A 26,323-nucleotide genomic window follows, 5' to 3' on the forward strand; every position below is an offset into this window, starting at 1 on the left:
GAGCAAAGGGAAAGCCCCGAAGAAGCCAACCGTCAACAGAGCGTGCCAAGAACCAGCAGTCAAGCCCCTCCTCAAGAAGGCTACGGGCCCCGTTGATGCTTTAGAGAAGGACAACCCTCCAAAGGACTCAAACAAGTTCCCTAACCGCTACTGCGAACTTGTTTACTCAAGGATGATTGAGCGGAATTATCACCCGGAGCCTCTTCTAGTCCTACCGGCCCACCTCACTCCAATAGTGATGCCACACATTGACCGGAGGTAATGGAGGTTCCTCTTGAGGCAACCAATGGAGGTCAATTTATCATGGGTGGTGGAGTTCTACTCCAACTACCACTCACCCCTTCTCACATCAGTCTTTGTGCGTCGAAAGCAAGTGTCAGTCACAGTGGAGGCCATTCAAGGAGTACTTAAGATTGGGCCAGTAGCGGATGGATATGACGCCTATCAGGAAGTCTTGTCAGCATGCAACGAACGTGAGTTCGATTGGAGCGCGATCCTTCGCGTAATAGCTTTACCCGAAGCATTTTGGATTCGGGGAACCATAAAGCAAAGACCAAAAGGTTTAGATGCACGTTTCCTCACTCAAGAAGCCGCGGCATGGGCCTAAATCCTAGCTCACTACGTGCTTCCGAGCACCCATGGGTCGTCCATTACCGCCGAGCTTGCCTTATTGGTATGGTGCATCCTAACCGAGAAACTGGTCGACATTTCGCATGCCATTCGCCAATCCATGGGGCGTATTCATGTTAAGGGAAACTTACCCTTCCCCGCTATGGTGACTAAATTAGTAACAGCAGCCGGTGTTCACCGAGAGGCTAAGGATCGGAGGACCTCGATCCCGGTCGAGGGAGATGTTATTCCGACCAAGAGGTGCCTCAAGCCTCCGGAAGTCACCAAGGACCTTAGACCGACCAACTTAACTCGCAACACCACTACCTCATCCGCACCACAAAAATCCGCCACCCAACGCCTTGAAGACCTTCACAAGAAGTTGGACCGCTATGAGAGGCGTAACCAGCGCCGATATGCTCACGTGAAGAAGCTTCTAAGCATTGTCACCCCACCTATGGAGGAACCTGATATCTCCACATCCACCGCAACTTCAAGCGGAAATAGCGATGACAACGGAGATGAAGGGCACTCGGGACTCGGCCACCCATTGCGCATCACCTATAGCACGGAGGACCGTGCTAAGTTTTAAGTGTGGGGAGGTCGGCCGACCGATCTCCGTAGGTAACACCCGAATAAATTTTCGTTCTTTGAACTCCTTTGTAGTTAAGATAGGTTGCATGATTAGGTTTTCTTTGATACCAATTGCATGATAAGTTTACTTGGTTGGAACAATGAAACTCTTTCTTAGGAAACTAATACTTTGGGGCAACCTTGACATTGCCAATTTTGAATATTTTGATGCCAAACTTGCCTGAAGAATTGTATTTTGGAACATGGATTTTGAGTTAAGAACACAAGCTAGTGAGCTTTGAGCCTTGTTTTGTGGCTACATCTTATAGTCACTTATTCTCCTTCCTGTGTGCAATTGTTTTCTCTCTATGAGTGTGATCCTTGCTTTGTTTGAGTCTATATGTCCATTATTATTCCTTGTATTCGTGCATTTATATGATTGAGGCCATCATTTCATTAGCTCACTTACCCAAATAGCCTTACCTTTTATCTTCCATTGTTAGCCAACTTTGAGCCTACGCTTAACCCACTTTGTTCTTAATTTAGCACATTACAAGCCTTAAAGCGAAAAACAATAAATGTCCTTAATTTGGATCTTTGATTGGCTTAGGCTAGTGTGTGTGAGCACCATTCAAGTGTGGGAATCTTGGGACATTGGGGGAATAAAAAAGTAGTTTTGTATTGTTATTGGAAACATTGGGAATTGGGTACATATTCATGTATTGATCAAATGTAAAATCTTATGCATTGATGCTCTTGTATACAAAAAAAATATGAAAAAAAAGAGAAAAAAAGAAAGAAAAAAAAGAGAAAAACAATATGGAAAGGAAAAGAAAAAAAATAAAAAAAATAGAAAAAGAAAGAAACAAAGAAAAAAAAGAGAGAGAGAAAGAAATAAAAAGGGGACAAAATGCCCCAAAAGCAAAGTGAAGTCAAATAAAATCAATGCATATGTGTGATAACCAAAAGAAAATGCATGAGTATGTGAAAAAGTGAGAAATGGGTAGTTAGGTTAGCTTTGAAATTGTCTAGAATGTCATAGGTTAGGTGGGAAGTTTAAGCTTATCAAAAGATCCAAATTTCAAGCTCACTTAGCCAAATATGCATCCTACCCTGACCCTAGCCCCATTACAACCTAAAGACAAGACCTCATGATATTTGTACATATGCATGGAATAAATGTTGATTGTTAGATGGAGAACAATTCTTGGAAAGCATGATTAGGAGAAAATTGAGAGAATCAGCCCTAAACACTTGAGCGAATAGAGTGTAAATATTTCCGGTGAGGGTTCGAAAGCTCTAATTCTTGTTCCCGGCTCTCACGAGCATTCTTCATGCAAAGTTGCGTATATTGCACTTGATGCCGGAAAATTGGTAAGTCCCACATGTTGGCCACTATCATACCCTATATGCTTGCATGTATCTTAGGAAGGTTGATTTGTTCCTAACCAAGTAGATAGTAGCAATAGTCATAGTTGCATTTATGTGAGTAGGTTGTGCATCATGAGTCTTATACCTTTATGATCCTTCGGTCTTTGGCGTGTCTTTTGCATTCCTCTAAGCATGAGGACATGCTAGAATCTAAGTGTGGGGAGGTTGATAAACCCCATTTTGAGGGTTTATCTTGTATTAATTTCAGGGGTTTTATCAATGATTCCACACGCTTTTCATATGAAAATACAAGACTTTGTGTTCCTTTCCTAATTTTTGCCTCATGGATGAAAACATGCTTATTTTGCACTAAATTAGATACATTTCTAATCTTCTCTTGGTGCCATTCAATGCTGTGACCTGTGTGTTAAGTGGTTTCAGAATATAGGGCAGGGATGAACCGGAAGAGAGAAGGAGAATGGGCGCAAAGGAAAGGAGCATGAGAAATTGAGCTTTGGGAACTTCAGCAAGGGCGCGTGCGCGTACCTGGCGCACCCGCGTGGATTGCGCAGCTAGAAGTCAAAGCCAGAAGCCAAGCCACGAGCCGGCATGTGTAGCAGCTAAGCCATAATCCCCATGGGCGCGCACGCGTACGTTGCGCCTCCGCTCACATTACAAGATGCCCCAGTGGCGCGCACGCGCCGATGCTCGAAAATGATTTTTTAAAGAAGTCACGTGACCTAGGCGTGGAGACAGTTGGAGATCTCATTTTGGGAAAGTGCCTTGGCGGGAAGAGCTTAAGAAGACCAGGGATTGAAGGGTTAAGGGACTTTTGCTCATTTTTAGATTGTTCTAGACATTTTGGCTATTGTTAGTTACACTTTTGGGGAGGTAGAGAGAGATTTCAAGCTCTCATTAGGGTTCATCTTCTTCCATTTCTGAATTCTCAATCACTCTTTGGTGAGATCTATTGCAATTCTCAATTTACTTTGTTCATGTTATAGATCTTCTTCTCTAATCTCAATTAGTGCTTGTAATTGCTCAATTCTCATAGATCCTAGATTCAACTTTGTAGTTTTGGATTCTATCAATTTCTTGAGAAGTTCATTTTCATTGTTGTTCTTGGTTAATTATTGTTAGTTCCTTGTGTTGAAGCACTTTCAATTCTACTTTCTTCTCATTTTTACTATGTCTTTCTTCCTTGCTCATCAATTGTTTGATAAAATGCAACACTAGTTATGGAGTAAAAGTTTTTTACTTGACATAGGGTTTGGACCATTAGAAAGAGTTGAATAGTTTATGTCAATTGTTGATTTGGAATTAGAAATTGCTAATTAACTTGGAGTGCACTAAAGCTAGATTTTCCTAAGGTAAAACTAGGATTTGTGACTCAAGTTGGTTACTCTCATTTGACTTTCCTCTATACCTAGAGGTTAACTAAATGAAGCAAGGCCTAATTGTTGTCATCATTGAAGGAACTATAAGGATAGAATTCCTAATACCAACCCTAGGCCAAGCTTTCTAAAGATTGATTGTTTGTCATCTATTTTGCTAAACATTCAAAGAATCATAACAAGTTTTCTAATCAATAAGATGCATTCTCTAGCAATTCCAAGGGAGGACGACTCGGGAGACTAGTACTCTCGATTATAGACTGTAGGATTGTTTGATGCGAAGTTTAAGTGTCGGTTAGACTATACTCACGATCATATTCATCATTGAATTCTATATCGGCATGATAAATTTCGTTTATCAGGGACTAAAGTGTCCAGTCTGAAATTCTTTGAGGACCAAAATGGGTATATACTCTAAAATTAAATATTCAACATATATATTAAAGTAGAAAATAATCTATTTATAAATAAAAAAATTAAAAAATATTCTTAAAAATTGAATATGTAGATAAAAAATAAATTATAACTTGAAAAAATTATTTCTAAAATTTATTACATAAATAGTAAAATCGCAAAAATTATGTATCTTTATAAATTAAGTTATATTAAATTATAAGATATCTAGATATTTAATCAACTTAATTAATTTGTTTGTTGTAATTTATTTGATTTAATAATTTAAAAAAATAGAATAACACGTTTTAAAAATATACTAATCCAAATAATCTAGATCGAAGATAAGAAAAATATAACCAAATTATATAATACAACATAATATTCTTAGAAATTTTTTTATAGCATATCTAATGTCAAGATATTTATCATCATCTGTGATATAATTTAATTTTATAATTATTTAAACTTTATTTTTATGGAAAAATTGCATTATTTATTTTCAAAAAAATATTTACTCACTATTATAATTTAAATAGAATATAAATAGATATTAAACCAATTTTTTTAATAATTACTGAGTCACGAACATCCATCAAAGACATGAGATTTAAGAACATACAAAATAAATATAACATTTGCAACCTTTACACACTAAAACGATAAGATGATCATCATAAGCCTTTTAAATTAAATACAATAACATATAATAATAAAAAAACAAAATCACATCTAAAAAAGTTATAGAAGACCTATCATGTACTATGACTATTAGCATTGAAGAAACTTTAACTATTTATTTTTTTATTAGCTATCTTCTTATTTACTCAGCACTTTATCTACGACTATGTCAAGGATCATACCCATGCTTATTAAGCCTTTTAAAATTTCATATATTCTTGCCAAATACAATATTATTATACGTCGTCCATACACACCAAATAATTGAAAATAACAAAATTGTCCATTTTTTTTTATAAAAACTACTAAATGGAAGAACCGTTGGTAAAAAAATAAGGTTCTCTTATAATATATATGACTTTTTATGATGATAAAATAAAAATGAAAGACATAAAATAATATTGTGTATATTTAAGTTAATTTTAATTTTTTTAATATTCAGATTTGTTATAACGTAATTGATAAATAATAACAGTTAATACAAATTGAATATGTTTTGAGTATAATATATGTTTTATTATTGTGTGCAAAATAATATTATTTTTAATTTATATATTTATTATTATTGGGTATTAAAAATAAATAGTATTTGTATTGTTAGCATTTTTCTAACCTTCCGCAATTTTAATCGTGATTAGGACTAAAAGCTCGCCCACCTCGTTGGAAATAAATGTAATATAATCAATTTTCATCATAGTGCTATACATTGGCATAATCATAGGATAATTAACTTTAGCGAGTTAACAATACGGTATTTAGTTACCACAAGAGTATTTTTGTACATAGAATTATCAATCAATTATGTATGGCTTATGATGAAAATAATATATTCAATATAGATATTATTTGTTAGTTAAAAGATAATAGAGATTGACAAAAAAAATTAATTATAATGGGTATATTCATTTTAACAAATATTCTTCTATCCAATACTATAAAAAATATCATGGCCACCCTGAATTACTATAGGTTCAACTTTTATCGGTAGCAATAGAATGACTAAATTGAGATATTTTTGGGCTATAATATTCTTCAAACAAACAATTAATGAAATACTCATTCATGTATTTTCATTTTGAATACATTTATACATAAAAAACTTATACATAAAAAAAGAAAAGACCATGATTATTATCGGACAAAATTAATTTATATCTATTGCATTTAATTTGAATAAGTAAAAAATATCTTATTTTAGTTTAATTTTTAATTCACATTATTTGAATTTATCTCAATATATATGATTTGATTTGATTTAATTATTAGCGAAAAACATCTCAGTTGTCTATTTTATTCATAAATTTATTATTTTAATAATTAATAAATTAATTAAATTAATTAATTAATACAGATAATTAGTTACTTAATTTGATTTAATAAATTAAAAAATACTAACAAAATATTAAAAGACATAAATTAAGAAATATTACCAAATAAAATTGATATAAATTATAATAAATTATGTGATATTTAAATATATAATCAAATTAATTAGTTGATATAGTTAATTTATGGTAATAATTTGTATTTAATGAGTTAAAAGAAATAAATCGCTAAACACTCTTAGAAGCTAAGCATGCTACGTCAGCTTCATCATTAAGTGTAGAAACCTGATTTTTATATAATAGCAATGGATAATAAATAAATCGATGAGAATATGATATGTGACATATTTTAATCATAACATAGATTTTTTATGAATTTTTATTGCTTGTTCGTTGTTAGTTTTTACGTTATTACTTAATAATTTTCACTTATGAAACTATCAACTATCTAATATTATGGTTTTGTTGATAAGAATAATGACGTTAATATTTTTTTCTAAGTTTTGTTATTATTTATAATTAGGAAAGAGCCATAAATAAAATTATTTTCTTAATGATTATTAATTTTATTGTGAAATTTATATTATCTTTAAAATTTTAGCGTAATTGAGTCTAATTCTTACGTTTTAAAATTTAGCTTCTAATGATATTAAAGTCAACCTATTTTATTTTTTGTACCTTCAAAGAATTCACAAGAATGGCATAAAAATCTAATAATTGAGAATTAAAATTCATTACAATGGATACATTCATTTCAATAAATAATTTTCTATCCAATACTATAAAAAATACACTGGCTACATTGAATTACTACAAGTTTAACTTCCACTGAGATAGAATGCTTAAATTGAGATATTTTCAAGTCATAGTATTCGTCAAACAAATAATCAATGAAACACTCATTCGTGCCTTCTCATTTTGAGTATATTTACACATAAAAGAAATCCTACATAAAGGAAAAAAAAAAGAAGAAAAGAAGAGTTGAAATAACAAGAGCGATAAAAACCATGATTCTTAGCGAAATTAATTTGTATTTATTTAATTCAATTTGAATAAGTAAAAATTCATTTTATTTTAATTTAGTCCTTAATTCACATGATTTGAATTTGGCTCAATAATATATATGATTTGATTTGATTTGATTATTAGTTAAAAATATTCCGATTGCATGTGTTATTCATAAACTTATTATTTTAATAACTAATAAATTAATCAAATTAATTAATACGTATAATAAATTTAGTTTAATAAATTAAAAGAAATAAATTAAAAAAATACTAATAGAACATTAAAAGAAATAAATTAGAAAATACTACTAAATCAAATTGATATAAATTATAATAAATTATGCGATATTTAAATATCTAATCAAATTAATTAGTTAATATAATTAGTTATCGTAATAACTTGTATTTAATGAGTTAAATAAAATAAATCGAGAAGCACTTTCAAAAGCATGCCACGTCAGCTCTATCATTAAGTGTAAAAACCCAATTTTTATATAATTGAATCAATGAGATCACTGTTGTATAAATTATTTAAATTTGGATTAATTTTGTATGATTCTTTTAACTTTATTAATTTTACATCAATGATCTTTTTAGGTCATCTTATTTGTGCCTTAACTTTTCAATTCTTATCGGAGGTAAAGGGAAGGTATAATAAACATTTGGTGCGAATTTATTTGGTGCGATTGTGTGGAACCTCTCTATTTTTGACCTGATATTAATGGATAATTTAGAGATACATAAAAATATTATATTAATAATATTTTTATAATTAAGTATAGATGCACTACTCAAAGAATATTTTTGTGTATATTTATTAGTAGGATAAGAAATTATGTATTCTAATTTATTAAAATCGTAAATTATGTTTTTAAATAAAAAATATTTGTTATAATAAAATATTATTATGTGTTTATTGAATGAGCCACACTTATATAGATCATTAGATTTTATTAGATGAAAATCAAAGGCTAATATAAAAGAAGAGCATTGATGGACTCTAATAAATATAGAATATACTAGTACATAAATAAATACTTTAAATGGCAATACTTTAATACAAAATACTTTAAACGGCAACAAAATCTTTTATTCTTAAATAATTAAATATAAAATATATAAATATAAAATATATGAGTATTTTTTATTTATTAAAATTAATTATTATGAAAATTTTTTTATAATATTAAAAAATTATATTAAAAATATTTTAAACTTTAACATAAAAATATAAAATAACTAAAATTTTATTTTATATTAATTGACAAATTATTAGATTATTATATTCAAAATTTATTAACTAACTACTTTTATTAAAGATATTATTATATAATATTATTTTTCATATAAATATTTTAAAAATATAATTTATTTAAAATATTATATATAATACATAAAAATATTAACTTTTTTATTTTTTTAATTTTTTTAGAAAAACAGAATATATAATATAATTTTAAATACATACCTAAATAAAAAAGTTAATATTTTTATGTATTATATATAACCTTTTAAATAAATTTTACTTTTACAAATATTTTGTTAAAAAATTATATTATATAATAATATATTTAACAAAGTAATTAGTTAATAAATTTTAAATATAATAATCTAATTATTTTTCAAATAATATAAAATAAATTTTAATTATTTTATATTTTCACGTTGTAGTTTAAAATATTATTTTAATCTTATAAAAAATTTTTGCATAATAATTAATATTAATGAATAAAAAACTTATATTTTTTGTATTTATTTATTTTATATTTTTTAGAACAAAAAATTTCTACCTTTATATAGTAAAATATGTGATAATCTTCTTAATATATATATATATATATTAGGGGTGACAAAACGGGTCGAATCCGTCGAGTCGAACCCGCTAAAAAAGGTGGGTCGAACTAGGATTTGAAACTTGTCAAATTAAAAAAATTCGTCAAACTCGCAAAATTTTTAAGCAAATTTTTTTTATAATATTAAAAAATTATATTAAAATGATACTTTAAATTGTTTTACTGTAACAGATTTAATATGTTTTCAGATTTCAATGTTATTATACGATTATAATTATTTAATATATAAAAAAAATAGATAGTATATATATTAGGAGTGGTGGTGCACGAAATTGTGATCACTACTTTTCACAACTCAAATAATCCCCGGTAATGAATCCAAAAACTTGGTGCTCAATACCATGGTTTAAACACAACTTCACACAACTAACCAGCAAGTGCACTGGGTCGTCCAAGTAATAAACCTTACGCGAGTAAGGGTCGATCCCACGAAGATTGTTGGTATGAAGCAAGCTATGGTCACCTTGTAAATCTTAGTCAGGCAGATTCAAATGGTTATGGATGATATACGAATAAAGCATAAAGATAGAGATACTTATGTAGTTCATTGGTGAGAATTTCAGATAAGCGAATGGAGATGCTTTGTCCCTTCCGTCTCTCTGCTTTCCTACTGTCTTCATCCAATCCTTCTTACTCCTTTTCATGGCAAGCTGTATGTTGGGCATCACCGTTGTCAGTGGCTACAGTCCCGTCCTCTCAGTGAAAATGTTCAACGCACCCTGTCACGGCACGGCTAATCATCTGTCGGTTCTCAATCAGGTTGGAATAGAATCCAGTGATTCTTTTGCGTCTGTCACTAACGCCCAGCCTTCAGGAGTTTGAAGCTCGTCACAATCATTCAATCATTGAATCCTACTCAGAATACCACAGACAAGGTTTAGACCTTCCGGATTCTCTTGAATGCCGCCATCAATTCTAGCTTATACCACGAAGATTCCGATTAAAGAATCCAAGAGATAAACATTCAAGCCTTGTTTGCTTGTAGAACGGGAGTGGTTGTTAGGCACGTGTTCATGAGTGAGAATGATGATGAGCGTCACATAATCATCACATTCATCATGTTCTTGAGTGCGAATGAATATCTTGGAATAAGAACAAGCTGAATTGAATAGAAGAACAATAGTAATTGTATTAATACTCGAGGTACAGCAGAGCTCCACACCTTAATCTATGGTGTGTAGAAACTCCACCGTTGAAAATACATAAGAACAAGGTCTAGGCATGGCCGTGAGGCCAGCCCCCAAAACGTGATCAAAAGATTCAAATATCTAAAGATGATCTAAGATCCAAAGATGAAAATACAATAGAAAAAGGTCCTATTTGTAGAGAACTAGTAGCCTAGGGTTTACAGAAATAAGTAAATGACATAAAAATCCACTTCCGGGCCCACTTGGTGTGTGCTTGGGCTGAGCATTGAAGCATTTTCGTGTAGAGACTTCTCTTGGAGTTAAACGCCAGCTTTTGTGCCAGTTTGGGCGTTTAACTCCCATTCTTGTGCCAGTTCCGGCGTTTAACGCCGGGCAGTTTTGAGCTGATTTGGAACACCGATTTGGGCCATCAAATCTCGAGCAAAGTATGGACTATTATACATTGCTGGAAAGCCCAGAATGTCTACTTTCCAACGCTGTTGAGAGCGCGCCAATTAGGCTTCTGTAGCTCCAGAAAATCCACTTCGAGTGCAGGGAGGTCAGAATCCAACAGCATCTGCAGTCCTTTTCAGTCTCTGAATCAGATTTTTGCTCAGGTCCCTCAATTTCAGCCAGAAAATTCCTGAAATCACAGAAAAACACACAAACTCATAGTAAAGTCCAGAAAAGTGAATTTTAACTAAAAACTAATAAAAATATAATAAAAACTAACTAAAACATACTAAAAACATACTAAAAACAATGCCAAAAAGCGTATAAATTATCCGCTCATCACAACACCAAACTTAAATTGTTGCTTGTCCTCAAGCAACTGAAAATCAAATAAGATAAAAAGAAGAGAATATGCAATGAATTCCAAAAACATCTATGAAGATCAGTATTAATTAGATGAGCGGGGCTTTTAGCTTTTTGCCTCTGAATAGTTTTGGCATCTCACTCTATCCTTTGAAATTCATAATGATTGGCTTCTATAGGAACTCAGAATCTAGATAGTGTTATTGATTCTCCTAGTTAAGTATGATGATTCTTGAACACAGCTACTTTATGAGTCTTGGCTGTGGCCCAAAGCACTCTGTCTTCCAGTATTACCACCGGATACATACATGCCACAGACACATAATTGGGTGAACTTTTTCAGATTGTGACTCAGCTTTGCTAGAGTCCCCAATTGGAGGTGTCCAGGGTTCTTAAGCACACTCTTTTTTCCTTGAATCACAACTTTATTTCTTTCTTTTTCTCTTTCTCCCTTTTTTTCGTTTTTTTTTTCGCTTCTTTTTTTTTGTATTCACTGCTTTTTCTTGCTTCAAGAATCATTTTTATGATTTTTCAGATCCTCAGTAACATGTCTCCTTTTTCATCATTTTTTCAAGAGCCAACATTCATGAACAACAATTTCAAAAGACATATGCACTGTTTAAGCATACATTCAGAAAACAAAAGTATTGCCACCACATCAAAATAATTAATCTGTTATAAAATTTAAAATTCATGCAATTCTTCTCTTTTTCAATTAAGAACATTTTTCATTTAAGAAAGGTGATGGATTCATAGGACATTCATAACTTTAAGGCATAGACACTAAGACACTAATGATCATAAGACACAAACATAGATAAACATAAGCCTGAAAATTCGAACAACAGGGAAAATAAGGAACAAGGAAATTAAAGAACGGGTCCACCTTAGTGATGGCGGCTTGTTCTTCCTCTTGAAGATCTTATGGAGTGCTTGAGCTCCTCAATGTCTCTTCCTTGCCTTTGTTGCTCCTCTCTCATGATTCTTTGATCTTCTCTAATTTCATGGAGGAGGATGGAATGTTCTTGGTGCTCCACCCTTAGTTGTCCCATGTTGGAACTCAATTCTCCTAGGGAGGTGTTGATTTGCTCCCAATAGTTTTGTGGAGGAAAGTTCATCCCTTGAGACATCTCAGGAATTTCATGATGAGTGGGATCTCTTGTTTGCTCCATCCTTTTCTTAGTGATGGGCTTGTCCTCATCAATGGGGATGTCTCCCTCTATGTCAACTCCAACTGAATAATAGAGGTGACAAATGAGATGAGGAAAGGCTAACCTTGCCAAGGTAGAGGACTTGGTCCAACCTTTGATCAAAGTTGACCCTTCTAGTGTAAGGGTGTTCATCTCCTTGCATCATGGGCAAGTTGAATGCCAACCTTACATTTTCCGGACTAAAATCTAAGTATTTCCCCCGAACCATTGTAAGCCAATTCTTTGGGTTCGGGTTCACACTTTGATCATGGCTCTTGGTGATCCATGCATTGGCATAGAACTCTTGAACCATTAAGATTCCGACTTGTTGAATGGGGTTGGTAAGAACTTCCCAACCTCTTCTTCGGATCTCATGTCGGATCTCCGGATATTCACTCTTTTTGAGTTTGAAAGGGACCTCGGGGATCACCTTCTTCAAGGCCACAACTTCATAGAAGTGGTCTTGATGCACCCTTGAGATGAATCTCTCTATCTCCCATGACTCGGAGGTGGAAGCTTTTGCCTTCCCTTTCCTCTTTCTAGAGGTTTCTCCGGCCTTGGATGCCATAAATGGTTATGGAAAAATAAAAAGTAATGCTTTTACCACACCAAACTTAAAAGGTTTGCTCGTCCTCGAGCAAAAGAAGAAAGAAGAGAGTAGAAGAAGAAGAAATAGAGGAGATGGAGGTGGCTTTGTGGTTTGGCCAAAGGGGGAGAAGTAGTGTTTAGGGTGTGTGAAAATGAAAGAGTGAAGATGGGTATATATAGGGGTGGAGAGAGGGATAGGGTTCGGTTATGGGAGGGTGGGTTTGGGAGGGAAAGTGGTTTGAATTTGAATGGTGAGGTAGGTGGGGTTTTATGAAGGATGGATGTGAGTGGTGAAGAGAAAGTTGGGATTTAATTGGTGAAGGGTTTTTGGGGAAGAGGTGTTGAGGTGATTGGTGAATGGGTGAAGAAGAAAGAGAGTGGTGGGGTAGGTGGGGATCCTGTGGAGTCCACAGATCCTAAGATATCAAGGAAAAGTCATCCCTGCACCAAGTGGCGAGCAAAATTGCTCTTCATGCCAATTCTGGTGTTAAACGCTGGGCTGGTGCCCATTTCTGGCGTTTAACGCTAACTTCTTGCCCTTTCCTGGCGTTTAACGCCAGTCTGGTGCCCCTTTCTGGCGTTAAACGCCCAACTGCTACCCTTACTGGCGTTTAAACGCCAGCAAGACCTTCCTCCAGGTTGTGCTATTTTTCTTTCTATTTTTCATTCTGTTTCTACTTTTTCAATTGATTTTGTGACTTCTTATGATCATCAACCTACACAAAACATAAAATAACAAAGGAAAATATAATAATATAACATTGGGTTGCCTCCCAACAAGCGCTTCTTTAATGTCAGTAGCTTGACAGTGGGCTCTCATGGAGCCTCACAGATGCTCAGAGCAATGTTGGAACCTTCCAACACCAAACTTAGAGTTTGAATGTGGGGGTTCAACACCAAACTTAGAAGTTGGTTGTGGCCTCCCAACACCAAACTTAGAGTTTGACTGTGGGGGCTCTGTTTGACTCTGTTTTGAGAGAAGCTCTTCATGCTTCCTTTCCATGGTGACAGAGGGATATCCTTGAGCCTTAAACACAAAGGACTCTTCATTCACTTGAATGATCAATTCTCCTCTGTCCACATCAATCACAGCCTTTGCTGTGGCTAGGAAGGGTCTGCCAAGGATGATGGATTCATCCATGCACTTCCCAGTCTCTAGGACTATGAAATCAGCACGGATGTAATGGTCTTCAATCTTCACCAGAACATCCTCTACAAGTCCATAAGCTTGTTTTCTTGAGTTATCTGCCATCTCTAGTGAGATTCTTGCAGCTTGTACCTCAAAGATCCCTAGCTTCTCCATTATAGAGAGAGGCATGAGGTTTACACTTGACCCTATGTCACACAGAGCCTTCTTAAAGGTCATGGTGCCTATGGTACAAGGTATTGAAAACTTCCCAGGATCTTGTCTCTTTTGAGGTAATTTCTACCTAGACAAGTCATCCAGTTCTTTGGTGAGCAAAGGGAATTCATCCTCCCAAGTCTCATCACCAAATAACCTGTCATTTAGCTTCATGATTGCTCCAAGGTATTTAGTAACTTGCTCTTCAGTGACATACTCATCCTCTTCAGAGGAAGAATACTCATCAGAGCTCATGAATGGCAGAAGTAAATCCATTGGAATCTCTATGGTCTCAGTGTGAGCCTCAGATTCCCATGGTTCCTCATTAGGGAACTCATTGGAGGTCAGTGGACGTCCATTGAGGTCTTCCTCAGTGGCGTTCACTGCCTCTCCCTCCTCTCCAAATTCGGCCATGTTGATGGCCTTGCACTCTCCTTTTGGATTTTCTTCTGTATTGCTTGGAAGAGTACTAGGAGGGAGTTCAGTAATTTTCTTGCTCAGCTGTCCCACTTGTGCCTCCAAGTTTCTAATGGAGGATCTAGTTTCAGTCATGAAACTTTGAGTGGTTTTGATTAGATCAGAGACCATGGTTGCTAAGTCAGAGTGGTTCTGCTTAGAATTCTCTGTCTGTTGCTGAGAAGATGATGGAAAAGGCTTGCCATTGCTAAACCTGTTTCTTCCACCATTATTGTTGTTGAAACCTTGTTAAGGTCTCTGTTGATCCTTCCATGAGAGATTTGGATGATTTCTCCATGAAGAATTATAGGTGTTTCCATAGGGTTCTCCCATGTAATTCACCTCTTCCATTGAAGGGTTCTCAGGATCATAAGCTTCTTCTTCAGATGAAGCATCCTTAGTACTGCCTGGTGCAGCTTGCATTCCAAACAGACTTTGAGAGATCATATTGACTTGTTGAGTCAATATTTTGTTCTGAGCCAATATGGCATTCAGAGTATCAATCTCAAGAACTCCTCTCTTCTGATTTGTCCCATTGTTCACAGGATTCCTTTCAGAAGTGTACATGAATTGGTTATTTGCAACCATTTCAATGAGTTCTTGAGCTTCTGTAGGCATCTTCTTCAGATGAAGAGATCCTCCAGCAGAGCTATCCAAAGACATCTTGGACAGTTCAGACAGACCATCATAGAAAATACCTATGATGCTCCATTCAGAAAGCATGTCAGAAGGACACTTTCTGATCAATTGTTTGTATCTTTCCCAAGCTTTATAGAGGGATTCACCTTCCTTCTGTCTGAAGGTTTGGACTTCCACTCTAAGCTTACTCAATTTTTGAGGTGGAAAGAACTTTGCCAAGAAGGCATTGACTAGCTTTTCCCAAGAGTTCAGGCTTTCTTTAGGTTGTGAGTCCAACCATATCCTAGCTCTGTCTCTTACAGCAAAAGGGAATAGCATAAGTCTGTAGACCTCAGGGTCAACCCCATTAGTCTTGACAGTGTCACAGATTTGCAAGAATTCAGCTAAAAACTGATGAGGATCTTCCAATGGAAGTCCATGGAACTTGCAATTCTGTTTCATTAGAGAAACTAATTGAGGCTTAAGCTCAAAGTTGTTTGCTCCAATGGCAGGGATAGAAATGCTTGTCCCATAGAAGTCGGGAGTAGGTGCAGTAAAGTCACCCAGCACCTTCCTTGCATTGTTGGCATTGTTGTTGTTTTCGGCTGCCATGGGTTCTTCTTCTTTGAAGATTTCTGTTAGGTCCTCTACAGAGAGTTGTGCCTTATCTTCTCTTAGCTTTCGCTTCAAGGTCCTTTCAGGTTCAGGGTCAGCCTCAACAAGAATACTTTTGTCTTTGCTCCTGCTCATATGAAAGAGAAGAGAACAAGAAAATATGGAATCCTCTATGTCACAGTATAGAGATTCCTTGAGGTGTCAGAGAAAAAGAAAAATAGAAGGAAGGAGTAGAGAATTCGAACTTATCAAGAAAGATGGAGTTCGAATTGTGCATTAAGGAATAGTGTTAGTCCATAAATAGAAGGATATGAGAAGAGGGGAAGAAATTTTCGAAAATTAAGTAAAAGATTTTAAAAACATTTTGAAAAACACCAATTGATTTTCGAAAACCAAGAGTGGAAAAGAGATCAAGTGATTTTTGAAAAAGATTTTGAAATTAGAAATTAAAAAGATATGATTGAAAACTATTTTGAAAAAAATGTGATTAAAAAAGATATGATTGAAAAGTTATGTTTTTAAAAAGATGTGATTGAGAAGATATGATTTGAAAAACAATTTAAAAAGATTTGATTTTAAAAATTAATGACTTGGCTAACAAGAAAAGATATGATTCAAACATTAAACCTTTCTCAACAGAAAAGGCAACATACTTGAAATGTTGAATCAAATCATTAATTGATAGCAAGTATCTTTGAAAAAGGAAAGAAATTGATTTTGAAAATATTTGATTGAAAAGATTTGATTTGAAAAAGATTTGATTTTGAAAAATTTTGAAAACTTGAAAAAAATTTGCATTAAAAACAGAATCTTCCCTCTTGTGCCATCCTGGCGTTAAACGCCCAGAATGGTGCACATTCTGGCGTTTAACGCCCAAAGCACTACCCTTTTGGGCGTTAAACGCCCAGCCAGGCACCCTAGCTGGCGTTTAAACGCCAGTTTGCCTTCTTCACTGGGCGTTTTGAACGCCCAGTTTTTTCTGTGTAATTCCTCTGTTGTATGTTCTGAATCTTCAATTCTCTGTATTATTGACTTGAAAAGACACCAATTAAAAATATTTTTGGATTTTTAATAATGAGGAATAATCAGAATGCAACTAAAATCAAATAACAATGCATGCAAGACACCAAACTTAGCAGTTTGTGTACTACTGACACTAACAAAATGAGAATGCATATAACAAAACACTCAAGTCAAGAGAATTCAAAGATCAAAGCAAGGAAATCATCAAGAACATCTTGAAGATCTCTTAAGACACATGAATGAATGCAAGAAGAACAGAAACATGCAATTGACACCAAACTTAAAATGAGACACTAGACTCAACAAGAAACATAAAATATTTTTGGTTTTTATGATTTTATAATTTTTTTTGGATTTTTCGAAAATTAAGTGGAAAAGAAAATAAAGGTATCAAAATTCTTAATGAGAATTCCAGGAATCATGCAATGTTAGTCTAAAGCTTTAGTCTAAAGGAATTAGACATGGCTAGCCAAGCTTCAGCAGGACATTGTATTCAAGAGCTAAATTGATGAGAATCAATCAGCTTTGGTGATGATAAGAACATCACCTTGAAACACTAGAATTCATTCTTAAGAACTCTGAAGATAAATACCTAATCTAAGCAACAAGATGAACCGTCAGTTGTCCATACTCGAAACAATCCCCGGCAACGGCGCCAAAAACTTGGTGCACAAAATTGTGATCACTACTTTTCACAACTCAAATAATCCCCGATAATGAATCCAAAAACTTGGTGCTCAATACCATGGTTTAAACACAACTTCGCACAACTAACCAGCAAGTGCACTGGGTCGTCCAAGTAATAAACCTTACGCGAGTAAGGGTCGATCCCATGGAGATTGTTGGTATGAAGCAAGCTATGGTCACCTTGTAAATCTTAGTCAGGCAGATTCAAATGGTTATGGATGATATACAAATAAAGCATAAAGATAGAGATACTTATGTAGTTCATTGGTGAGAATTTCAGATAAGCGAATGGAGATGCTTTGTCCCTTCCGTCTCTCTGCTTTCCTACTGTCTTCATCCAATCCTTCTTACTCCTTTCCATGGCAAGCTGTATGTTGGGCATCACCGTTGTCAGTGGCTACAGTCCCGTCCTCTCAGTGAAAATGTTCAACGCACCCTGTCACGGCACGGCTAATCATCTGTCGGTTCTCAATCAAGTTGGAATAGAATCCAGTGATTCTTTTGCGTCTGTCACTAACGCCCAGCCTTCAGGAGTTTGAAGCTCGTCACAGTCATTCAGTCATTGAATCCTACTCAGAATACCACAGACAAGGTTTAGACCTTCCGGATTCTCTTGAATGCCGCCATCAATTCTAGCTTATACCACGAAGATTCCGATTAAAGAATCCAAGAGATAAACATTCAAGCCTTGTTTGCTTGTAGAATGGGAGTGGTTGTCAGGAACGCGTTCATGAGTGAGAATGATGATGAGCGTCACATAATCATCACATTCATCATGTTCTTGAGTGCGAATGAATATCTTGGAATAAGAACAAGCTGAATTGAATAGAAGAACAATAGTAATTGCATTAATACTCGAGGTATATGGTGTGTAGAAACTCCACCGTTGAAAATACATAAGAACAAGGTCTAGGCATGGCCGTGAGGCCAGCCCCCAAAACGTGATCAAAAGATTCAAAGATCTAAAGATGATCTAAGATCCAAAGATGAAAATACAATAGAAAAAGGTCCTATTTGTAGAGAACTAGTAGCCTAGGGTTTACAGAAATGAGTAAATGACATAAAAATCCACTTCCGGGCCCACTTGGTGTGTGCTTGGGCTGAGCATTGAAGCATTTTCGTGTAGAGACTTCTCTTGGAGTTAAACGCCAGCTTTTGTGCCAGTTTGGGCGTTTAACTCCCATTCTTGTGCCAGTTCTGGCGTTTAACGCCGGGCAGTTTTGAGCTGATTTGGAACGCCGGTTTGGGCCATCAAATCTCGGACAAAGTATGGACTATTATACATTGCTGGAAAGCCCAAGATGTCTACTTTCCAACGCCGTTGAGAGCGCACCAATTGGGCTTCTGTAGCTCCAGAAAATTCACTTCGAGTGCAGGGAGGTCAGAATCCAACAGCATCTGCAGTCCTTTTCAGTCTCTGAATCAGAGTTTTGCTCAAGTCCTTCAATTTCAACCAGAAAATTCCTGAAATCACAAAAAAACACTCAAACTCATAGTAAAGTCCAGAAAAGTGAATTTTAACTAAAAAATAATAAAAATATAATAAAAACTAACTAAAACATACTAAAAACATACAAAAAACAATGCCAAAAAGCGTATAAATTATCCGCTCATCAAGTGGCAAAGCGAGCCGGCCCACCCAACCCTCCCCGTCCCGCTTAGACCCACACCATAAGGACAGTCCGGTCCGTCCTACCAACTAAAATGGATTTAAAATGCTAGTCCGCCCCACTTTGTGGGATTGGCGGGCCGGCGGGCTAGCTCGTTTGACTTTTTTTTTTTTTTTGAAAAGTAAAATTAATTAAAATTAACTAAAAAATAATAATTAAAAAATTAAATACAAATAAAAAATAGTTAAATTATAATATAATTTTTTTACTATTTTTTTAATTTTTAACATAAATAAAATTGTTCAAAATAATATTTGTCAATAGAACCATCTTTATTCTAAAAAATAAGTCACATAATTTGAACATATATACGAAATTATAAAATAAAATAAATAAAGTCACATAATTAAAACATATATACATAATTTGGTAAATTTTTTTAATTTGACAGGTTTCAAATTCTAGTCTGACCCACATTTTTTAGCGGGTTTGGCGGGTATATATATATATATATATTTTATTATATAAAGGTAGAAATTTTTCGTTCTAAAAAATATAAAATAAATAAATACAAAAAAATATAATTTTTTTTATTCATTAAGATTAATTATTATGCAAAAAAAAAATTTATAATATTAAAATAATATTTTAAACTACAATATAAAAATATAAAATAATTAAAATTTATTTTATATTACTTGACAAATAATTAGATTATTATATTTAAAAATTTATTAACTAATTATTTTGTTAAATATATTATTATATAACATAATTTTTATTAAAATACTTGTAAAAGTAAAATTTATTTAAAAAATTATATATAATACATGAAAATATTATTTTTTTATTTAGGTATGTATTTAAAATTATATTATTTATTCTATTTTTTAAAAAAATAAAAAAATAAAAAAGTTAATATTTTCATGTATTATATATAATATTTTAAATAAATTATATTTTTAAAATATTTTTATGAAAAATTATATTATATAATAATATCTTTAATAAAAATAGTTAGTTGATAAATTTTGAATATAATAATCTAATTATTTATCAAGTAATATAAAATAAAGTTTTAATTATTTTATATTTTTATGTTACAATTTAAAATATTATTTTAATATAATTTTTTGATATTATAAAAAAATTTTGCATAAGAATTCATTTTAATAAATAAAAAATACTCATATATTTTATATTTATATATTTTATATTTAATTATTTAAGAATAAAAGATTCTGTTGCCGTTTAAAGTATTGTGTATTAAAATATTATCATTTAAAATATTTATTTATGTACTAGGATATTCTATATTTATTAGAGTCCATCAATGCTCTTCTTTTATATTAGCCTATGATTTTTATCTAATAAAATATAATGGTCTATATAAGTGTGGCTCATTCAATAAGCACAATTGTTGAACTCATTTTAGACATACCCGTATGTATGATGTGTAACAGCCCGAATAACCCGCTAGCACGATATTGTCCGTTTTGGCACACAAGGCCTCACGGTTTTGTCCCCACACTCACTCGTCAAAACGCTTCGTTCCCCTCCCCAACCGAACGGTTTTCGCTGGTACATCGATCCAGGCTCTGGTTCTGATACCATCTGTAACAGCCCAGACCACCCGCTAGCACGATATTATCCGCTTTGGCACACAAGGCCTCACGGGGCCTCACGGTTTTGTCCCCACACTCACTCGTCAAAACGCTTCGTTCTCCTCCCCAACCGAACGGTTTTCGCTGGTACATCGATCTGAGCTCTGGCTCTGATACCATCTGTAATAGCCCAGACCACCCGCTAGCACGATATTGTCCGCTTTGGCACATAAGGCCTCACGGTTTTGCCTTTGACGATAGAGATGATAGCCGAAGGCCCCCACACTCACTCGTCAAAACGCGTCATGTTATGGAGAGGTATCCACACCCTTATAAGGCATGCTTCGTTCCCCTCCCCAACCGATATGAGACCTTACATGATGTATTATCTTAAATCTAATAACATCAATACAAAAAGACGAGGGAGCACAAGCCAAAAGTTTGACTGTTATACTCAAAATTCGAATAAACATCATGTAAAAGAATTTCTTTTGAATTTGCGAAAAATTTGTATAAATTTTTATTTTGTGGGTTATCTAAAACAAAGATGGTAAAAATGGGTCTAGATGTCATAATTCCAATGTCTTTAATTGAACATGTTTATGTCCACTCCTTAGACCATAGTGAAAAATATATATGAAATTTTAATACCTAAGTTAACAAAAATTTTAAGTAGAGCTTGCATTGTATAAGTTGTACAAAAAATATTTGAAGTGTTAGTTATCATCAGATAAATCTCTTTTATTGGTAACGGATAATTTTTTTTTAACTGTGAGAAAAGTTATATCAGGCTCAGTTGATTATCAACTTTGATTATCATCTTTGTAGTGATAATTAAAGAAATAAAAAAATTTTTAACTTATTTTCTAAGTCGGATTGAGTCACGGGTCCTAAGACCCGAGTTAGTGTTCTTATCCGTTTGGTTTGGAAGTGAATGCTCCTTCATTGGAACAGGTTGCATGAAAAATGAGTTTGGACAAAGCTAATTTGAGTCCATGTATGAATAACCTTCTTTCTAAGATCCTTTTATTTGTCTTATCCTAAAATATATTTTTTATCAATAAAAATCAAATTCTAAATTTTTTGTTACAAAAGTTTTGATATTATATTATGAAATTATTTATCGTAAAAATTTAAATATTTAATTATTTTGTTGGTTCTTATAATTTTACTAAATTTACAATTAGGTCTTTATATTTTTTTTCTTTTAATTAGGTCTTTATATTACTTTTAATTTTATAATTAGATCATTTTCGTATAAAAAATATTAGAATTAATTGAATATTTCTTTGTAAATTGAAGGTATTCATAATTAAAAACCTAATAAGATTTTTGACTGCATTTATATTGGGAGGAATATTTTATTAATTTTAATGTTTTTGACATAAAAATGACTTAATTACAACAATTTCAGCAAGAGGGTTCAATGTGATTGATGACATCAAAGCCATGGTGGAGAAAGAATGCCTTGCGGTGGTGTCATGTGCTGATATTCTTGCATTGGCTACTAGAGACTCTGTAGTTTATGTAATGTACACCAACCAAATTTTAGTGATGAGTGTTATAAGTGAAATTGTGGGCTTAAAACATTGATAATTTTGCAGTTGGGAGGACCATCTTGGGAAGTAGGCTTACGAAGAAGAGATTCTACTACAGCAAGCAGACTTGATGCTAATAACTCCATTCCTGCACCCTCCTTCAGTCTAAGTACTCTCAAACAGAATTTCGCTAACCAAGGCCTTTTAGAGAAAGACTTGGTCGCCCTTTCAGGTAACTATTATTTGAAGGTGGTTATTTCTATGAAGACGTCTTCATGTAAAGATAGATGATATTAGGGATCGTTAGATGGCTCAGTCAAACATGTCAAATGATTTGCAAATTTATCTTCACATAAAGACGTTATCATGGAAGTAGTAACCTTACTTGAATCATGCCACCAATTATATATAATGAAATTTCAATTAATAAGGGTAGATTTCCATAACAGGGGCACATACCATTGACCTAGCTCAATGCAGACTTTTCGGACCACATATCTACAATGACACCAACATTGATGCCTCTTATGCCAAATTCTTGCAGAGCAAGTGTCCCAGAACTGGAAACGACAAATTGCTCGAACTCCTCGACCGTCAAACTCCCTTCCATTTCGATAACCTGTACAACAAGAATTTAGTTCAGAAGAAGGTTCTTCTTTATTCTGACCAGAAGCTGTACACCGACGATTCTACCGACCATCTAGTGGGGAAATATGCTACGGATAGAGTTGCAACTTTTTAATGACTTTGCCAGCGACATGGTGAAAATGAGCAGAATCAAGCCTCTCACAGGAGGAAAAAAAAAGGGAGATCAGACTCAATTGTGCTAAAGTCAACTAAACATCTACTACTTAAAATTATGTAATAAATAATAATAGCTATTTTTCTTTCCAAAACTATGTCTGAATTTCGATAATTTGTTCTTGCTGTCAAGGAACCTGGTTTATTTCATCAATAAACTTTCTTGAGTTTATATGAATGTGCACATGATTTTCCCAAGCTCTTCAGTTTTCACAATAATGTAATTTTAATTATTTATTACATCTATTTGGTTATAGTGATCTTGTAACTATAAATTTGTCATCATGCTAAGATGCAATGAAAGGAATCATAATATTTATTCAGCTTATCCATACAATTTGCATCTCTGTGAATTCAGGAATTCATCATGACCAAAAGGTTTACAAGAATATTATATTTTGTTAGAGGGGTTGAAGTTATATCGTTTAGAAAACTGGTATATCATTACTATACAACTAGCTAAACAAAAAACAACGTTCTAGCTGCTAGTTACACTTGGATCGCATCTTTGCCACTTCATGCGGTTCATCATCTGTTTCAACTTCCTCTTCCATCGTTTCAAATTCATCAATCATTTTGAAGTAGGCTTTCTGTTTTTCAATGTAATCTTGCAGCTCGGAATCCTTGAACGTATCTTCTGATGATGTGGTATGTTCTGATGATGTGGTGCGCTGCTTCTGCAAAAAGCAAAAATGAACCCAAAAACTTCAGCATTGTATCTATTACGACATGATTCAATCAGGAATTTCGAAATAATAACCATACAAAAATATATGGCATATGTAGATAAGTACTTCAAAGATTTTAATCACATTCTACTTCAAACTGAACTATTTAAGACTTTTTGTAGAAGAATAAGTAATTACCAAAAGAGTTCTGACTTTTTGCCAATCACAAATTATGCAATTTACTCGAAACTTAAACACAACATACTTAAGAAATTTGAAAAACAACTAGAAAAGCACGAGTCTCTAACTTTAACTATTATACACACACTGTATGCAAAATTCTTATTGCAGTATTTTCAGAATGGACCATTTCAGGAAACAACAACAACAACTTGCAAACAATAATAATCAATCAACACACATATACATAGGAGTTTGACGGTCCAAATAAATCCATTGAAACAGAGTAATAATCAATCTATTTACCTTTCTCAAAGGACTTGTCAATGCCTTGGCTTTAGGTAGATTTGCACTTTTACCACCATCAGTTTTCGGGCTGCTTTTCATGACAACAGAACATACGTGACAAATAATTATATGGTATGCTTTCTAGGGAAGAGACAATATAAGTAACAATGAAACTTGGCTGCCTCAATTAAGCCCATAGTTACTGTGGATGTGTCCAACTATAACATATACATCAATATCAATAAGGAATTAAGGAAACACGAACTTAGAGAATTTGACGGATTCTATTTGAAGGCTAAAACAGATGAAACAAAAAGGAGAAATCTTAATCATTAATAACTTCAATATAGCATCACATGCACCACAACAAACCATGATAGACTTTCCAAGTTTTCAATCAAGACCTACACGCCTAACTCGACCAATCCACGTAGCACACAACATTCATCAGAATATCTTAAGCAAAATTCTTCCAACTTGCAAGACGTAAAACTATCATGAGAAAAACAGGACAAAAATTCTTCGTGTGGAACTATATCCCTATTTCTTATCTTTTTTGTTTTAAAAATTTTCTTAATCTCTTTGTTAACTATTTCCCTATTGAAGCACTTCATTCATACTTTCCCAAAGTGCTCAAATTATAAAGGTTTGCAGCATAATTTCTTTTCCATTTCTACTACTCCATGAACCTTACTCAGCCCAAGTACTAATTTCTTCAACCAATGTTAATCACACGGTTACACCTACATCCAAGTTCTAGAGCAACACTAACAGTGACTTAGTAAAACAGGAGGAAGAATTACCTTGTATCAGAGAGCTTCAAAATGGGTGTGCTGATGTCAGGAAATGCCAAAGCCTTCCCTTTATCCTTCCTTTTATTTGGAGCACTTCTTCGGCCGTAGGTTACTGAAATAGGCTCAAAATCCTCAAGATCAACAAAATTCCCTGAATTCAAAGCAAATAAAATTGCACACTCAATAAATTACCCTAAACCCTAATCCACAATCAATTACTAACAATCACCGTTTATATATCATTGTAAATCTAGCGTTGCTCCCAAGCAACTTGAGCTTAACTCAAATTGAGCTAGAATCTCATCCTAATTTGTAAAATCATTGCACTGCAAGCGAGAATAATCCTAAAAGGCGCAAATTACAGATAAAAGCTGAAATAATATTGGAAACAAATTCAAGAAATTGAGAGCAGAATAATTGAAGTACCGGGAGGAGACGAGGTTTTCGGCGACGAAGGCGGAGGAGGAGCAACGGCAGGGTTCGAAGAAGTGCTTTGGAGATTTGTGGAAGCGTTGGTAGAAGAGGCGCATGAAGAAGGTTTATTAAGGCGAGGTTTGGAATAAGTAGAAGGAGGTTTGGATTTGGGTTTGGGTTTGATAGGGTTTATGGAAAGTGGAGAAGAAGAAGAGTTAAGAGTGTTGGTGCGATCAGAGAGAGGGTTTCTGCGTTTAGTGGTTCGGAACATGGGTTGATCTGTAAGCGCTATTCGCATCAACTGGAGAGTGTTGGGCATCTTGTAACAAAGCTTCGATTTTTTCTGGTCTCATTCCAGGTTTAGATTGCTGAAGTAGTAACTTAACCATATTTTTTCTGTAAACATTTTACTAAAAAATAAAGGCAAACAAAAAATTTATAGTGCACATATAAAAAAAAAAAGTTAAATTGCAACTTCAAAAAATAACAAAACAATCAAGGTAGAACTACACATGTTCATAAAGTGCAAAGAATGGAAAGTGAGTATTGTACCTTGCCATGACACTATTACTTTTGTTTTGACAAAATCTGCTTAGAAGCTTCAACCAAAAGTTTCAATCTGTTCAGAATAAACCAATTATGTTTAAAAACACAAATTAAACCAAAATGAAGCTTCTTTTCTGTAATAATGAACTCTAGAAGTATGTATATAATTATCTTAGATACGACAAAATATATAGTCACTAAAATATATAGGA

The 26,323-nt window shown here is 33.7% G+C and overlaps 1 protein-coding gene and 1 pseudogene across 5 annotated transcripts; one reads left to right on the forward strand and one right to left on the reverse strand.

The window, feature by feature from the left end:
- The first annotated feature begins 730 nt into the window (after positions 1-730).
- Positions 731-23,260, forward strand: LOC130963457 (peroxidase 2-like; annotated as a pseudogene).
- Positions 23,261-23,453: 193 nt separating this feature from the next.
- Positions 23,454-26,323, reverse strand: LOC130960668 (pectinesterase inhibitor 10-like). 5 transcript variants are annotated; one of them, XM_057886116.1, is made up of 5 exons: positions 26,118-26,323; positions 25,578-25,975; positions 25,161-25,263; positions 24,376-24,448; positions 23,454-23,898 (listed from the first exon to the last, which is right to left on the reverse strand). In XM_057886116.1, exons 2-5 carry the CDS (start codon positions 25,882-25,884, stop codon positions 23,707-23,709), a joined length of 675 nt encoding a protein of 224 aa, XP_057742099.1. In that variant the 5' UTR covers positions 25,885-25,975; positions 26,118-26,323; the 3' UTR covers positions 23,454-23,706. The 5 variants fall into 5 exon arrangements, with proteins under 5 accessions (XP_057742099.1, XP_057742095.1, XP_057742096.1 ...); XM_057886112.1 differs by having other exon boundaries at positions 23,471-23,898; positions 25,161-25,302; positions 26,118-26,318; XM_057886117.1 differs by having other exon boundaries at positions 23,476-23,898; positions 24,376-24,445; positions 26,118-26,322.

This window comes from Arachis stenosperma, chromosome 2, assembly GCF_014773155.1.
Source record: "Arachis stenosperma cultivar V10309 chromosome 2, arast.V10309.gnm1.PFL2, whole genome shotgun sequence".
NCBI classification, from domain to species: domain Eukaryota; kingdom Viridiplantae; phylum Streptophyta; class Magnoliopsida; order Fabales; family Fabaceae; genus Arachis; species Arachis stenosperma.